This window comes from Schistocerca serialis, chromosome 4, assembly GCF_023864345.2.
Source record: "Schistocerca serialis cubense isolate TAMUIC-IGC-003099 chromosome 4, iqSchSeri2.2, whole genome shotgun sequence".
NCBI classification, from domain to species: Eukaryota; Metazoa; Arthropoda; class Insecta; order Orthoptera; family Acrididae; genus Schistocerca; species Schistocerca serialis.
The window spans coordinates 714,666,833-714,684,918 of NC_064641.1; the positions used below are offsets into that span (position 1 = coordinate 714,666,833).

An 18,086-nucleotide genomic window follows, 5' to 3' on the forward strand; every position below is an offset into this window, starting at 1 on the left:
TGTCGAGTCCATGCACGTCGTGTTGCGAGGGGGCCCTAAATGATACTAGGGAGGTGTACCAGTTTCTTTGGCTCTTCAGCGCAAAAAGATCGCGAAAATAAAAAATTCACATTAGTACATGATCACACCTCGCACAAGTTAATTTTAACAAATCTGCCGTTTGTAGCCCTGTCACCCTTCGGTGTAAGGCACAGTGACAGTGCACTCTTGTGACGCAGCGACTTACAGTGTACACCTTTCGTATCGGTCGTAGATCGACTACCTTGCACGAAGAAAAGGGATCAGTTCACTCATTGATAGTTCCACTGCATCGCGCCGGACAGATCGGATTAATCATGCGGTGGTTTTTTTGGCGGACGGGAACTGACCGCGGATAGGAAGCGAAGAAAAAACGAGCAAAACGGAAGGCGGGAGGCGGCGCCGGGTTGCGGCGCGGGGCTGCCCGGGCTGTGCGCTTGCGTGGTGGGGGCAGGCGGGCGTTCTTATATAAGCCGGAGAACCACGCCGACAGCCAGTCAGTGGCTGCCCGCCCAAACCCGCGCCAAGTTCAGAGGGCTGTTTGCTGCACACAGGCACACTCTTCGCTCGCCTTCGAGACCCACACAGTACAACAGTAAGTGTTAACCTCAAACCTCGCTCTGGCTGCTCCTTGATCAGCAGTTGCACGCCTCGCTGTTGAGTGCTGACTGCCTCTTCTGGAGATCAAAATCGTTGCACTGGTGTTCCTCGTGGAATTCCTCGACAGCTAGTGGTACTGCTACGGATGGAAACAGTAGAACTTCCTTGCACAACTGCATGAGGTTTCCAAATTTGAAAGACACGCCAGCTCTCGCGTAAAGTAGAAATCATTCTTTTTTTCTCACCTTCGATAGTTATACACATCGATGTGATCAAGTGATGGTAGTTTTCTACGATAAATTCAGCTTCCTTTTCAGATTCGTGTATATAGAACCGTATGACACTAGCAATACATGACAGACCGAAAGCGTATTACTACCTAATTGTGAATCGTGTGAGTTTATCAAGCACTGAATTTCCCAAACTGCCTATTGTGGATTGGCATTGCGAGATCCAGTTCACCTGCGGCTAGTGACGTGGTTTTATGAGCCCGAGTAAGATAGGTTCGAATTCAACGTTCGTCGACATCCAGATTATTAGTGACGAAACGTTTACTCGAATGTGATAACGCATGGGATCGGCCACTATATTTTGAAAGAAACGGTTTGCATTCGCCTGTTCTTTACGGAAACCACAGAAAACTAAAAGACTTGAGTGGCCGGCTGGATAATTGGTCCCTGCTCCTCCCGGATGTGATTTCAGTACTTCTAACTGTTGCGTCACCTACTTGGGTAGCGGGTTTAGAGCGACAGGAATATTTCGGAATGTGAATATCTTCTTTGCTCACTTATGGTAAAATAAATATTACGTTTATCCGCCGTCTTGAAATTTGCGTGTAAAATGGTGCAGTAACTCTCGGTTCTTAAAAGTACAGGAAATCTTCTCAAATTTCAACTCCTCCTCCAAATTGTAATTGCCAAATCAAATAGTGACGCAGCTCTTAACACAATATCGCATAATTATTTCAGCATAACTGTTCCCGCCGTACGCAACCGAAGATGTCCTTCCTTATCTGTACTTGGGAGCTGTACACCTCATGTTTGAACAGATAACGCACAATGACACCGCTATGGCGGCACAAACAGAATGAGGCGTAGATACTGGCGTAACATTCCTATTCAGCAAATTTTGATAACAACTTAAGGTAATTCTTCAGGATTCACCAACGGTTGGACATTATCGATTATTGCGATAGTTCCTGTCACATTTCAATGTTTAGGTCTGTTTCCATGTGTTCAGGTACCAACGCCACATCAAACTTTCCTTAGGCAAGGTGGCAGAAACTACAGATCATTAAATTTTGCCAATTTCATGAATATTAACTACACACTCGGTTGCGTAGAGAAGCATTCTTTCTAAAACTCAGTTCCACAAAAATAACGTGTCGAAAATGGATGAGAAGGTGAATTTTTTGTACGCGAGACTGGCTGCTACTTAAATTGTACTATTTCTAAATTCGTAAACTTATATTAAACACACAATTACGGTAACTTGTCAAGCAGAGGAAGTTTATTCCAACCCCAAGCGCTCATGAAATTTATGCTGCCGTTAACACAAAGGTTTTTTCACCAGATTAACACAGCGTAGTGAGACCGATTGTCACTGAGTTTACAATTGATGCGCGCAATAGTCATTCGGCGTAAACTTCTTATGTGGAGTACACAAAGAAACAAACTTCATCTACATGCCCGATATTCTCGTTAACATCTGACTGCTAATCAAAGCTTGGTATCAGTCAAAATAGTTACAATATTTTCAAATTTTAATATTTTTTTTTCGATGGCATTTCAGAGCTTAAACTAAGGACGTAAGCATTCAGTAGTACAAGTAGTATAAGTTGTTCATTCTATGTCGTTTCATATAATAATTTATTATGTCTTGATCGGCTAATTACTACACATGTACGCATTACCGGTTTCAGCAAATTATTGCCATCTTCGGATGTGATAATTAATCCAGAAACCGGTTTGTCATTTTGTATGAAGTCGAGTTACTCACATAGTGATCATAGTGAAACTGGTGGACATATGTCAATAAAATATGCACCATGAGACTCTTCGCTCTTTCCTTTCGGCCCCGTGCTCTGCCGTTCGCCACGTGGAGTCGTGTCCGGGCAGTCCTTGAAAGCGACAGCGGGGCAGCCGCGAATTCGGGAGGGCGACTAACGCGTCGGCAATGCCGTTCACACAAACTGACATTAAAGTTAGCAGTTCTATAAATACCTGCGCGGGTGTCAAAACATAGCGCGTGGGCTCAGCCACCGAGACAAAGCAGTTTACGCCGCGAGACGGCAGCGCAGGGGGCGCTGATTTGGTTCGACTGCCTCTAAATACTCGTACGTCGTCGTACCACCGAGTAATGGCGGCAGCAAAGTGTAATAAATACGCGTATCGTTAAGCGAGGCCCTGTGTGAGTCTGCTACAAACTCTAAGCAGCGCGTACAGCGCCTCGCTGGAGGAATTTCGCTGAGGCGTTGTGTTTGCCTGGATCTATTTGTCAGAGCTAATCCCAAGGTCGCGCGTATTAGCAGTCCCTCCTCCTGCCCCCTCCGCACGGCTCCTTTTTTTCTTCTCATCGCTGTTAGCGCTTTGTAACTCCGGGTCTCTCATACGCCACAAGACGTGAATGACGTAACCTAACCGCGCTACAGTATGGTCCTCTGCGCAGGTACGCAAATCCTTCGGCTCACAAAGGATTCTGTGGATAAATCTCAGCAGGAACGCCAGTTTCTCGGAATAAAAAGTCCCGAGAAGTCCTTGTGCAGCGGCAGCTACTGTTTCAGCGCCTTCATCTCGCTCTCATACAGGTCCCTAGGATATATCAACAATTGTTAGTAACCATATCGCCGAAATCAGCTAGTTGCGTGAAACAAAAAGAATGACTCTGATCCTACTGAGTAAAGGTGGAAAATGAGTTTTTCTTTTAATAACTTGTGACTCTGGTACTCGAAATCAAAAATGTTAATAAATACAGAGTATCCCCGTGTCGTTTACCTTTTTTTTTGGGGGGGGGGGGGGGCAGGGCGGAAGCAATAAAATTCACCCAAATAATTCTGAATACAGTGTGATGGTGCAGTAATTCAGGTTGACTTGTGCAGCTACCTCTGTATTTAGTCCCAGCTTCATAGCAATTACAGTTGCGTCTAAATACAAAACACAAAAAGCAAACCCACGTAAACAATTTTACCCTGTGCTCGATCCATTTTCTTAACAATCTCAGTGTAAGCTCCAAAGGCATCAGCAGTATTCCAAATTTGCACCATTTAAGCAAATGAGCCAACACGGAATTTTCAAATTGGTTCAAATGACTCTGAGCACTATGGGACTTAACTTTTGAGGTCATCAGTCCCCTAGAACTTAGAACTACTTAAACCTAACTAACCTAAGGACATCACACACATCCATGCCCGAGGCAGGATTCGAACCTGCGACCGTAGCGGTCGCGCGGTTCCAGACTGTAGCGCCTAGAACCGCTCGGCCACCCCGAAAATGGTTCAAATGGCTCTGAGCACTATGGGACTCAACTTCGGAGGTCAGCAGTCCCCTAGAACTTAGAACTACTTATACCTAACTAACCTAAGGACATCACACACATCCATGCCCGAGGCAGGATTCGAACCTGCGACCGTAGCGGTCGCGCGGTTCCAGACTGTAGTGCCTAGAACCGCTCGGCCACCCAGGCCGGCACGGAATTTTCCTACACATTTCATCAATGCTATTATTGGCTCAGACGCCTACGCTTCTTTCCTGTGGTGCTCCTTCTGCAGGGAAGGTTCTTATTGCCTCGTCATTCATACAAAAGTAGAAATATTTCATGATAACCGTCAGTTATGATGTTTTGCTACATACGAATTGGGATTCTGCTACAGTAATGTGCAGAGTATCGGAACTGCCTCGTAGAATCATTGCAGGGCATAAAACTTGAATATGAAATGTTGTTCTGTGGCCTTCGGTCCGAAGACACAGGATAAAATCTTTTTGGCTGGGTACTCGCCTCCACTGCACTTCTGTTTAACTAAAGGGAGGCGACTTAATTGCTCGGAAAATTATACCTTATTGTCATAGAGACGTCGAAAGCTTGCTATGCTATAGTGTTGTAGGTGCGGATTTGCAAATCGCTACACACACGTACGCTCATTTGGACACTGCAGGTTGTCGGCAACGGCGCTTAGTTCGCATCTGCGAAGTAGGTGAGAGGCTGCTGCGGGGAAGTCCTTTCCGTTAGCACGTCGGCCTAGATACTTCAGTCTGGTCAACGGCCGGTAACTGACCTCGACAGTTCCTTCTTTGTAATTACCACCTCGTACCATAAACTAAGACATTGCTCTACGTTTAACAATAGGAAGAGTCTGTTACGTCTTTAGAATAAGAAGTGGACACAGATACTTGTACTTCAACATATCGCTGGAAGTCTATGTCGGGTGACTACCATTGCTCACCAGTGCTGTGGGTAGCATATGAGGACAAAAAAACCTTTGCAGGCTCTTGTCTTGAGACACTGTTGTGACACTCTGCCGTTGTTTCTTTGCAGGAGCCATGGACAGCGCCGAGTTCCGGGTACGCGGCAAGGAGATGGTGGACTACATCTGCGAATACATGGAGACTCTGGGGTCCCGGCGCGTCACACCCAGCATCGAACCGGGCTACCTGCGACCGCTGCTGCCGGAGGAGGCTCCGCAGGAACCGGAGGACTGGGAGAACATCATGCGGGACGTCGACTCTAAGATCATGCCCGGGGTAAGTGTGTGCACACTGACACCAGCTTGTCTGTCACGGCGTCTTCTACTCGAAAGTTCCTGCTCTCCTATCAACTCTATAGGCGAAAAATTGTAACTGGCAATTACTGCGTGCTACATCCAATCAAACAAACTAGTTGATCTACTGGATTAATACCTGAATAGGGACCTCTGATTATCCACCAGTGGTAGAAAATATTGTTTTCGCCCAGACCACTGCTCGATTTCCGCCAATGGAAACTTGTGATCTGTTAAAATACGCGGCTAACTTCACTGATTACCCAAAAGCTTTCCTAAACGTGAATATGGATCTCTCCGTTTTCCTTAGCCTTCACAACGAAAACAGCTTGTAGTGGATAAAATGAATCACCCTCTCCATTTAACGGAAGATGGTACACAGAACTTATTCATGTAACTAGAGGCAATAGGGAATAGTGAAAAACAGAGGGTATTAAATGTAATTTTGCTTCCATGTAACCACTATCTTCGATCCACGATTATTGCCTCTGACACTTTCCCCACGATACGACGGACTCACGAGTAGTATCAGGGTACAGCATACTAGATTTACCAAGAGCACGGTGCTCACAATTTGAACATTACTGTTGTTTGTCTTTGATCACAGATTATGATTAGTATCAAGAAATCCACGAGATAAGAGATGAAAAAACAAAATTAGCATACAGTGCAATAATATCAACGATAGAAGCATATTGGCAATATTCATGTACTGCCTTCCAAAACAAAGAGTCAGATTCTGTTGTAATAGATAATTTTTGATTGCATCACACGAGTCTGATCGCAGATATCTTTGAACGCAATGTATACAGTTCCAGCGGCTCTGTTTGCTTCTGTTTTCTCTGTTTCCGTCAAAGCTTGATGTACAATATGTGCTGTTCATGTTTCAGGTGACACACTGGCAACACCCCAGGTTCCACGCGTACTTCCCGTCTGGCAACTCGTATCCTTCAATTCTCGGGGACATGTTGTCCGATGCTATCGGTTGCATTGGATTCTCATGGGTTAGTACAATTTTGAGTCCTCTTTTCAAGACCCTAACAACTATTAGTAAACAAGAAAGCAATTGATCGAAACTGAATTGTTAATGTCGGTATGGTGAGAGCAGACTTCAGTACGTTTACACTTCTTCGCTGCCTGTTGTGCGTCGTACAGTAAAATCAATAAACACGACGGGTAGAAAAAGTGCGTGACGCTGACTGGTATTGAAAAAGATTGAGAAAAGTTCAGTTCTTAGGAGAAACACATTTATAACAAACACAGCATTCAGAAAAGTGAATCTTAACTTTGATTAGGATGTCACCTGGTGGTAATGAGCGCCAGATTATTGTTGACCGGCATGTAACTGTTCACCGCGGCCATTTATCATTACTGGCATCTTCCAGATATGAAACCTAGAAATTAACAGGAAAGAAGTTATTGATTGCGTGTATTACTTTGTAGATTCATGCCAATAACAACGCATTCCTTTTGTTACAGGCTTCAAGCCCAGCCTGTCAGGAGCTGGAGACTATCGTCCTGGACTGGTTCGGTGAGTTTCTTGCCATAAACAGTTACATAAAATTTTTCAGTACATTTTACATTCGTAAAACTTACCAAAACTTTATTGAGATAGTCCTAATTCCAGTATTCTGTTTATTTACAGGCAAGGCTATTGGTCTTCCCAAGACTTTCATATCGAGCGCGGAAGGCAGTAAAGGAGGAGGAGTCATACAGGTGAGCCTCATAACCTACCACTACAATTAAAGTTAGCTAAAATATTTCCCTATCGTACTAAGCTTACTTCGGATCTTTTAATGAAAATAGAGAAATATTGATGTCATCTTCATTTCCATTCATGCTGTGATACTATCTTCATCCAATGATACACTTAACGTGCATCATACTCGTTGGTCTGAGCTACTTGTTACTTTTTCATCAACCGTAACGTTTTCTCTCTAGTGTCCTATCCACTTGAGTGAAGTTACCACTAGATCTCCCTACTTCAGGCAAAATTTTCCCTCTTACTACTCCTTCCCTTTTTTGTAATACTTATTTATTTTATCCACTATCTGGCACCATATTTTTGCACCTACTTATTTAGCATTACACTTTCAGATACCACATATTTCTTCTGTTCCGCGTGTCCCACTGTTCTCGTTACAATCCAGTAGATCTCTGTATTCCAGATATTTAATTTTAAAAACTTCTCATATTTTTCGAACCAAGTTTTCTTTATTTATTGGAGTCCAGACGTTACATTTTCCTCGCGTCTCCAATTAATGAGGTCATTCTTCCTACATAACAGATATTTCCCCTTTTTCCACTTTATCAGGCGAGGTGATGGAGCAATTAAGTAATTGCACTCATATTTTACGGCAAGCTAAATTCAAACACTCGTCCAGCCATTGCGATTTAAAGAAAATAGATAGCAATAGCCTCACGCCCCTATACACGAAACTAGGAAGTCATTTAGTCGTTTGTGTTATTTTAGGGACAACTGTATCCAACTGGTTTCCGTAGATTTCTTCTCGGTAGGTGTGGACCCTTGATACCTCTAGCGACAACTGCGACAATTGTCGCTAGATGTGTGAAGGGCCCACGTCTACCGAGAAGAAGTTCAAATGGCTCAAATGGCTCTGAGCACTATGGGACTTAACATCTGGGGTCATCAGTCCCCTAGAACTTAGAACTACTTAAACTTAACTAACCTAAGGACATCACACACATCCATACCCGAGGCAGGATTCGAACCTGCGACCGTAGCGGTCGCGTGATTCCAGACTGAAACGCCTAGAACCGCTCGGCCACAACGGGCGGCCGAAAAACAGTCTACAGAAATCAGGTGGATGTAGTGGTCCCCATAATAACACAAACAAGTAGATAACTTAGTTTCGTGTACAGGGACTTGGAGATCGTACCAATGGGGCACCGAAACTGCTCGCTAAATATGATTATTCAATAAAATTACGGCTGTTGGTATCTATTTTCTTCTAATCTTCGACCAGCCGCAGTCCCACTTCATCACACAAGATGGAATTACACAAACATTGCGACTTAAGGTTTCCATGATTTCTTTGCATAACAACAGGCGAATGGAGAGACGATTCTTTCAAACTCTGTACGACAGGATTAGCACATTTCTCTACTGGTCTCGCCGTCGGCAAGAAAACTCTGAACCTTCTCGCTTTTAATTCTGCGCTAGGCACAAAGCTAACTCGATTAGCTAACTCGATTTAGCAGTGTTGTGTGTGGTATGTCGCTGAGTTGCTGACGAGCAGGTGGTTCTCCTTTGCAGTCGTCTGCGAGCGAGTGCATCCTGGTGGCGATGTTGGCGGCGCGCACGCAGGCCATCCGCGTGCTGAAGGCGCAAGCGCGCGACCCGGACGCCGAGGACAGCGTGTTCCTGCCGCGGCTTATCGCCTACTGCTCCCGGGAGGCGCACTCGTGCGTCGAGAAGGCCGCCATGATCAGCCTCGTCAAGCTCCGCGTGCTTGAGCCCGACGAGAACGGCAGCCTGCGAGGCGAGACGCTCAGGAAGGTGAGGTTCAGCAGCTCACTTCTGGTTCAAAAATGGTTCAAATGGCTCTGAGCAATATGGGACTTAACATCTTAGGTCATCAGTCCCCTAGACTTAGAACTACTTAAACCTAACTAACCTAAGGACATCACACACATCCATGACCGAGGCAGGATTCGAACCTACGACCGTAGCAGCAGCGCGGTTCCAGACTGAAGTGCCTGGAACCGCTCGGCCACAGCTCATTCTGGCTCCAGCACTGTAGCACTGTAGGGACTGACCCGACGACGACGCTCTGTGGGAACAGTACACACAGCCGCTGGCAGCAAACAGCACAGCGCATCGCAAAGACTTAGTAAGGATACGTGAAAATCTAGACCCGTGCCAGGAACGGCACTTGAGTCCCCTGACCGTTAACTACCAGTAACTCATTTTCACATAAATGGTTAGAGTAAAAGAATTACGACAGTAGTTGTTTCTTAAGTGAAAGTCCGATCGGGTTAGTGAGTCACAGGAATGTGTCGAAACAATTTCTGCCGATGCCCATTAGTACACGCCACAGTAACAACGATCGAAATGGTGAGGTTTATCATCCATCACATGAATAATAATGATATTTCAGGCTTAAACAACTACTGTAAAATTTTTCATCATCTTTTCAGAATTTCTCAGATAAAATTGTTGTGGGTTTGCAGCTAATAACATTCCTCGAAATAACTCTTCAACGATCATGACCAGTTGATAATAATGCTTTGGCCTTGAAACTAGTTGTCACTTAATAAGTGAAGTGCACTATGGCCGACATATTCGCGACGAGAGAATTTCTTTAACTACGTTCATATTTTAAAAAATTATACATCGTTTATTTTTCCGTGCTTCTGCATATTTTTTACAGTGTAGCTAGTTTCGACTACACTCGATCATCTTCAGATCTATATTGATGTGTAAACAAGCTGTCGTGTCTGTAACGGAATGACACATCAGAATACTGTATTCTGATGCGCACTTTCCGTACAGACACTTTGGGTTCTTTACGCAACTATATAAATCTGAAGATGATCTAGTATGACCAAAACTAGTCATGCAACGGAGACTGTAAAATAAATGATATATAATTTTTTTGTAAATAAAGTGTAGCTGTGGAAGAATTATTTAGTGAAATGTTGCGATAATCTGTGTACTGCCTAACTATATTTTGTTTTCAGTATCTGTTTTGCTTGTAGCTTTTCGTTCGATCCACGGAAACAAAAGACAAATTTCTTCTACATCGATTACTGAGAAGCTACAAACTGATACGGACCGCTTTATCCAACGCTATATTTATCGGTATGTTTCCATATTAGTGTACGGTTAACTTTGTTCTGCGCAAAATCTGATGTCGGTTGGTGTTTCGGGTCTTGCACGTATCTTATACAAGTATTCTTTTGCCATAATCTTCATGACTTAACAGATTCCGTCTAAAATTACGAGTATTTAGAGATCAGTATTGTAGATTGGTTCCTAAATATACCTTTTGCAAATAACTTTCCTAGTTGTATAATGCATTGGTATGGAACGCTATCATCTGAGGAAGTTCTTAAAATACATACGCAATACTCGCTTACGAAGGTATGTACGGTCCAAGCTGTCTACGAACTAACTTGCAAAACCGGAGATAACAAAATGAACGATTCCTCCTCCAGTCCTTTCTTTGCAACGTCAATAGATCACTATTTCCACAGAAACGATAGTATTTGTGCCTGACGTAAGCGTTAGAGACGGTGTTGCATGATTATCTCTGTGGTGTCACCGCCAGACACCACACTTGCTAGGTGGTAGCCTTTAAATCGGCCGCGGTCCGTTAGTATACGTTGGACCCGCGTGTGGCCACTATCAGTGATTGCAGACCGAGCGCCGCCACACGGCAGGTTTGGTCTAGAGAGACTCCCTAGCACTCGCCCCAGTTGTACAGCCGACTTTACTAGCGATTGTTCACTGTCTACATACGCTCTCATTTGCAGAGACGACAGTTTAGCATAGCCTTCAGCTACGTCATTTGCTACGACCTAGCAAGGCGCCATATTCAGTTACTATGAATGTATTCTGATCAGATAATATTGTGAATCATGTACCGTCAAGAGCGACGTTCATCATTAATGGATTAAAGTTAAGTATCAAACTAATTACGTCAGCTTTCTGAATTCTAATTCCTTGTCATGTTCCAGACCTCACGGCAGTATAGTCCTCCCTTCCACACGCCAGCCTGCATGAGCTAAAACGCGTGCATTTCGACCTCCACTAGTAACACGGTGTTGGCTCTTCTGCCAACACAACAATCTCTTCTTGTACTTCATGTTTTCGGCGAGCCCTGTGAAGGTAACAGCGACGCCCGTTTGCTTACAGGCTCTGGAGGAGGACGTGGCCGACGGAAGGGTGCCTTTCTTCGTGTCGACGACGGTGGGCACCACGTCCAGCTGCGCATTCGACAACCTGATGGAGTTGGGCCCCGTCTGCAAGGAGTACGACACCATCTGGATGCACGTGGACGGCGCGTACGCCGGCAACGCCTTCATCTGCCCCGAGCTGCGCTACCTCATGAGCGGCATCCACTACGCCGACTCGTTCAACACCAACACCAACAAGTGGCTGCTCGTCAACTTCGACTGCTCGTGCATGTGGGTGCGCGACCGCATCCGGCTGACGTCAGCCATGGTGGTGGACCCGCTGTACCTGCAGCACGACCACTCCAACCAGGCCATCGACTACCGCCACTGGGGCATCCCGCTGTCGCGCCGCTTCCGCTCGCTCAAGCTGTGGTTCGTGCTGCGCCGCTACGGCATCAGCGGCCTGCAGAGCTACATCCGCAGGCACTGCCGCCTCGCCAAGCACTTCGAGGAGCTCGTCAACAAGGACAACCGTTTCGAGGTCATGAACGATGTCAAGGTGAGCCCCATGCCCTCTCTCCTTAAAACTTTCCTCACATGCTTTTTCCTTCTTATTCTTTTCTACAGCAGATGAGCAAACGCTCCGCCGATAACTCCTCCTTATTCTCAGTAGCTTCTGCTCAAGGTTTCCTTATGTCGATTAAACATCATAGCAACCACAACATATCTCACCATAGCACATGTAGTATACTCAGTGTTGACAGTGATGCCTTTGACATGGTGCACAAAAAAAAGTTCAAATGTGTGTGAAACCTTATGGGACTTATCTGCTAAGGTCATCAGTCCCTAAGCTTACACACTACTTAACCTAAATTATCCTAAGGACAAACACACACACCCATGCCCGAGGGAGGACTCGAACCTCCGCTGGGACCAACCGCACAGTCCATGACTGTAGCGCCCAAGACCGCTCGGCTAATCCCGCGCGGCTAACATGGTGCCATCAGGGCAACGAACATCTGAAAATGTCCTCGACTGTTATGAGCGAAACTAGTAATAACCCCTGGCGATTTATTCTAAAGATTGCTGTGTCCCGTGCAGACAATGTCTGTGCCTTCTAGGATAAACACTATAGTATTTTGCAAGAGTAGCACTCAGTCCAAGTCTCAGGACTTCCAAGGACAAGATGCAGTTTAATGGGACACACAGTTTAGCTTTTGAAGCTAACACATCGTATATAATATCCAGTAATCACGTTGACAGTGTGTAAGTTTAAATCAGTCGCTCAGAAATGTTCGTTCGTGACTATCTCTACTGGTGCAAATGGCTCTGAGCACTATGGGACTCAACTGCTGTGGTCATAAGTCCCCTAGAACTTAGAACTACTTAAACCTAACTAACCTAAGGACATCACACACATCCATGCCCGAGGCAGGATTCGAACCTGCGACCGTAGCGGTCGTGCGGTTCCAGGCTGTAGCGCCTTTAACCGCTCGGCCACTGCGGCCGGCGACTATCTCTACTTGCGAGAAATATTTCTGTGACTACACTAAATTTCAATCGCGATTGTATGAAGACTGCACACACGCCAATCACTGGCACCAACTGCAGATCTGATGCAAGGCTTTATCAGAGATGACTATGTTAATAATTCCTTGAAAACTCAATGTGCTCTGAGTTATTGTTAGCGGGTCACAATGTTCAGAGTTAAAACGGTTCTTAGTTGTTATTATCATTCTTGATAAATTCCCTAAGGCCTTACATTTTATGAATAGTTTGGTTGCGTCATTCGTGTGTTTCATTCCCGTCAACGTTTCGGTCCTGATATTTCAATCTTCTTCGGCATCTGCCTCGTGACGAAAACTCCATACAATGAGGCTGTATCACTGACGTGAAGAAAACTGTTGAACGACGCGGCCAAACTGTTCAGAAGATGTTAGATTGTTCTAGCTCATCGCGTTTAAGCGAAAATTTCTCTGAGAAAATTCTGTAGCAGTCTGTTTTCCTGAGGCTTCCGCCGCTATTTTGAAGCCCTCACTGTATTGCTTGCAGCGTACAGTTAACCACATTTGCATGAGGAGACTTTGTTTTACCGTGCACTTCCGGAACGTATGTCTGTTGTTATGCTATCAGTATTGAACACCATTTCTGCAATCCTTTCCCTCTAAATTTATTGACCAGAAGGGGAGCGCAGCATCCTTCTTTCTGTTCTTTGTATACTCTGACTTTAGGGCAACGAATTTATTGAAACACATTCAAAGCACCATGTAAACTAATCTGTTTTCTTTTTGCAGCTGGGCCTTGTCTGCTTCCGACTGAAGGGCACAGACAGAATCAACCAAGATCTGCTGGCAGCTGTAAATGCTTCGGGGAAGTTGCACATGATCCCTTCCGTCGTCAAGGGGAAGTACACCATCCGCTTCTGCGTTGTCGCTGAACACGCCAACGAGGCCGATATTGGTGAGTAGCACAATAACTCTCGAGTTTCTGCAAGTTTCTATACAGTTAACTGAATACCCCTCCCTATGCACGACTTTACACATTACATTATCCGAAGAAATGCTTTCAGTCTGTAACGATTGTTCTCGTCAATTTGATAATGTGATCGTGTACGTTAAATGAGCTACTTCTCATTAGTGTACACCACTGAAATATCGTTGTTTCGTTTATTACAATTTTTTGGACCTGGTCATGTGTTTGTAATGCCTTGGGAGTTTTCTGTCAAAACCTAGGTAACATTCTGCGTCAAAATAATTTCACGTTTATTTTGAAGACCTGCACTTTGAATCAATCCGATTCATGTCATGTTCTATGTATCAAACATAGACACATTCCGTACACTGAAATGTAACTGTGTTATCTTGTACGCGTTCAACACAGTTCACGAAATAACATAATATGGAGAACCAGTAGTTCAGTCGGTAGAAAGTGGCCTTTTTCTTTTAGCTGTGAATATATTAAACGACATGGGCACTATAAAAGCAAATGCATTTGTACCTCGATCAATGTAACAAAGTGATTGACACTCGGGCACTGTAGGAGGCAATGTTGTCGGTTCAAGTTTCTCAGTGCAACGGCTTTGCTTTTCCGTTCTGGATACATTCACATGCTGCCTGTTGATGTACAGTTCTGAGTACGTTTAGCGAGATGGTAAAGGCTAGGTTTCCTGCCTATTGTGGGTAGTTACCTTAACCACTAGGCTATCTCAGCACTCTCCAGGTTCGACATAAGCCGTTGGCACCCACTATTTCCGAACACTGCACTGCAGGCTCAGAATATTAAGATGAAGGGGGATGAAAGATTAGAGTTTAATATCTCTTTGAATACCAGAAAGGTTTGCACTGGTATCATTTCACATCAATGTGTTTTCAGTGATTTAAGCTCCATCGATGCATTCGTGTCATTTCAGCCCATCTAACTCATTTTCTAAACCGCTTTCAGTCACCATGTTTTCCTGATCTACATACAGTAACATGTAATTCTCTCTACAGTTCGTAGCGAACGTGGTTCCTTTTTCACAGTATTTACAGCTGTGCTACGTTGGGCACTAATTTCAGCAGTCCTTTTATACGGTTACGAAACTATCTTTCTTTTAACCGTTTTTCCTTGAATACCAAAAGCATGGATTATGGGAAGTATTTCGTAATTGTCATTGTGGGTTCGGTTCAGAGTCTGGAGAAAACTGATCAGTGGACTGTATCAGAATTACATCCTGATCTTTCACAAAATGGTGAATGCTTTTGTGGATAGAGGACGATAAGGTGCTATACAATACGGTTACCTTTGCAACAATAGCCCTAGAGGTCTTTTGAGACATTGTGTATCCTCTTTGTGCCATGCTTTCTACTACGCTAGTTGTTATTTTACTGTTTCTATTCCCTTAGTTAAAACATACAACCTGTTGCATTCTTTGTCCTCTGTGGGCATACATCTCGCATTTCTCTGAACTACTTCACGAATGCTATGCAAAATTCATTCACAATCATTGATTTATCTTCAGTTTCTGTCCTTTCGCCTCTCTGCATAGCCTCGAAGCGCCGACTACAAGATGTCATGGTTCAGCTGAGACTGTCAGTTGAATAAAATGTTTTATTTCTCACTTTTGACCAGTTTCAACAAGATGGCCGTGAGTGAGAATGCAAGGTGATTCAGCTGCCCCTACCGGTATCGTTTTATGCAACCTGCGATGTTGTATCTCGCCTTCATAAACCACACGCGAGATTTTCATGTTCTCCCGCTCGATAAGCACTATCTATTAGTCCTACAGAAAAAATAAACACGACCTTTTTGTAATGAATTTAATTTAGTTAATTTTTTTACTGGGATTCATTTTCGCTGGAGGCCATGGTTTTCGAATTACTCAAGAAAAACTAACTAGAAAGACCTACAAACCCACCTCCGTCCGTCACGCTCATCCCTCACAAGTCAGAATTTTCAGTATGGTGTTCGTGGCACTCCCTCCTACCATTGTACAGAAATTTCTAACTGCGCGAACCACTCCCGATATTCGACCTCTTACGGTCTCTGCTAACTCGACAGTTGCACCACCCGCGTGGTCAGGTGTTTCGTTAACATTATCAACTTAAACTTTCCCTTGAGGGTAGTGAAAGAATAACAAACTTTTTAAACGTTAAGCTAAAACTAATTACATTGGCAATTCGATTCAAACTTAACCTTACAAGCACAGTAGTTTCGTAGCCAGAAGGCCTGACGAATACAGCAATGTAATAGTTTTTTATTTATTTATGTAGGAAATGATTGGTGCAGTTGCAAATTTTTGTACAGTGCTAAGAGGGAGCGCCATGAACAACAGAATGGAAATCCTGATCGTTTGGGGGCTGAGTGTGGAAGTGTTGTTGCGTTTGAAGGTCACTTTTGTAGGTTTTTCTCGAATAACTCTAGAACTACGGCCTCTAGCACAAACGTATGCCAGTACTATAAATACATTAAACTTCCTACAAAAAGGTCATGTTCATTTTTTTCTGTAGGCCTAATAGTTTGCACGTTGAGAGCGAAAGGTAATGAAAATCTCACGCGTGGGTTTTGAAGTCCAGGTTGCAGGTTGCACAAAACGATATCGGTAGGGGCAGCTGAATCACCGCTGTATGACACTCGATAATGGCCAAGCGTTCTAAATTGGCGAAAAACCGTTTTACTCAGGCAAGAGACAGCAACCGTAGGAATCGTGACGGCTTTTAGTTGACACAGCTGTTGACGCTACTCTCTCTATCAGTGTACTCTTTCTGCTTCTATGCCGATGTAGTGTGGGATCCCTACCAGGTGGGATTGACGGAGGACATCGAAGGGGTGCAAAAAAGGGCAGCTCGTTTTGTATTATCACGTAATAGGGGGGAGAGTGTGGTTGATATGATACGCTAGTTGGGATGGAAGTCATTAAAGCAAAGACGTTTTTCGTCGCGGCGAGATGTATTTACGAAATTTCAAGTCACCAACTTTCTCTTCCGAATGCGAAAATATTTTGTTGTGCCCAACCTACATAGGTAGGAATGATCATCAAAATAAAATAAATCAGAGCTCGAACAGAAAGGTTTAGGTGTTCGTTTTTCCCGCTCACTGTTAGGGAGTGGAATGGTAGAGAGATAGTATGATTGTGGTTCGATGAACCCTCTGCCAAGCACTTAAATGTGAATTGCAGAGTAATCATGTAGATGTAGATGTAGTGACGGCAGACAGTGAGTTGTAAACGGCGGTGTGTGTTGCTGTGCAGAGCACGCGTGGGAGGTGATCCAGGAGCACGCCAAGGACCAACTGGAGGCACTGCACATCGAGAAGCTGCCGTCGCCGACGGAGGTGGCTCCCGGCAAGGGCGGCAACCCGCGCAAGCTGACGCGCCGATTCAGCTTCACGCGCAGCGTCTCGCGCGAGGTCTTCAAGCGCTCCATGTCGCGCTCCAGCCTGCACGACGGCGCCACGCCCATCATCGTGCCCGAGGACGACGACTACATCGACGCCGACGACGTCTTCAACTCCATCCCCATCAAGGAGGAATGAGCAGAGCACCGCTGCCGCCGCCGACAACCGGCTTTCTCACCCCCCACCGTTTATTTATTTTCCTCATCCTCACTCCATCGGCAGACTTTGTAAGGGAACGACAGCGGTTGTCCGTCATCGCGGACTGGCTCCGTCGCGTCTATGCGTAGGAGCCGACCTCGTTAGGAGGAGGTCGTTAGGAAAATGGGGACACAGTGAAAGAGAACTTTCTCGGACGTTTTGGAAAGGAAAAGAAGGTTCTCGCAAAGGGTGTTTGTAAACAATCGTGTTTCCTCGTTGCCCTCCTCGTGCTTGACTTTCACATAAAGAAATTTCATTAGTCGTGAAGTGTACTGACTCGGCGCAGCAAGGGACGCTGCTGTGAAGAAGAAAGCATTTATTCTCGTGGTAATTGCCACTCCTGTTTTCGAAACAGTATCAGTATTATTTATTATTGAACATTCCACTGTACTTACTGCATGTTGAAAATAAAATAAAAATGTGTTTTCTTAATACTGTTGCTATAAATTCCTTGGACGAACGACACTTCCCAATACCTTCCTCCCACCATGTGTGATGTTAGAAGTGTGCTTTTACCACTTTATGACGTCATATAATTACATTTTCCTCGGAATTCAAAGACCACGAAAATAGTAAAGATGTATTCATTTTTGCGGGAACCCTTTTCAAAAACTAACACGCAACGAGCTCCCGATTATTCGGGTTAATACGGAGCCGACACTACACGGATAACCGAGAAAAACAAAAAATGGTTCAAATGGGTCTGAGCACTATGGGACTTAACTTCCGAGGTCATCAGTCCCCTAGAACTTAGAACTACTTAAACCTAACTAACCTAAGG

At 44.6% G+C, this 18,086-nt stretch overlaps 1 protein-coding gene across 1 annotated transcript; it reads left to right on the top strand.

Annotated features, from left to right (window-relative positions):
* Positions 1 to 519: 519 nt before the first annotated feature.
* On the top strand, positions 520 to 17,737 carry LOC126473233 (aromatic-L-amino-acid decarboxylase-like). Its single transcript, XM_050100147.1, has 9 exons — positions 520 to 613; positions 5,149 to 5,354; positions 6,262 to 6,375; positions 6,851 to 6,902; positions 7,017 to 7,087; positions 8,649 to 8,891; positions 11,253 to 11,792; positions 13,528 to 13,693; positions 16,962 to 17,737. Exons 2-9 carry the CDS (start codon positions 5,154 to 5,156, stop codon positions 17,243 to 17,245), a joined length of 1,671 nt encoding a protein of 556 aa, XP_049956104.1. The 5' UTR covers positions 520 to 613; positions 5,149 to 5,153; the 3' UTR covers positions 17,246 to 17,737.
* The last annotated feature ends 349 nt before the right edge of the window (positions 17,738 to 18,086 follow it).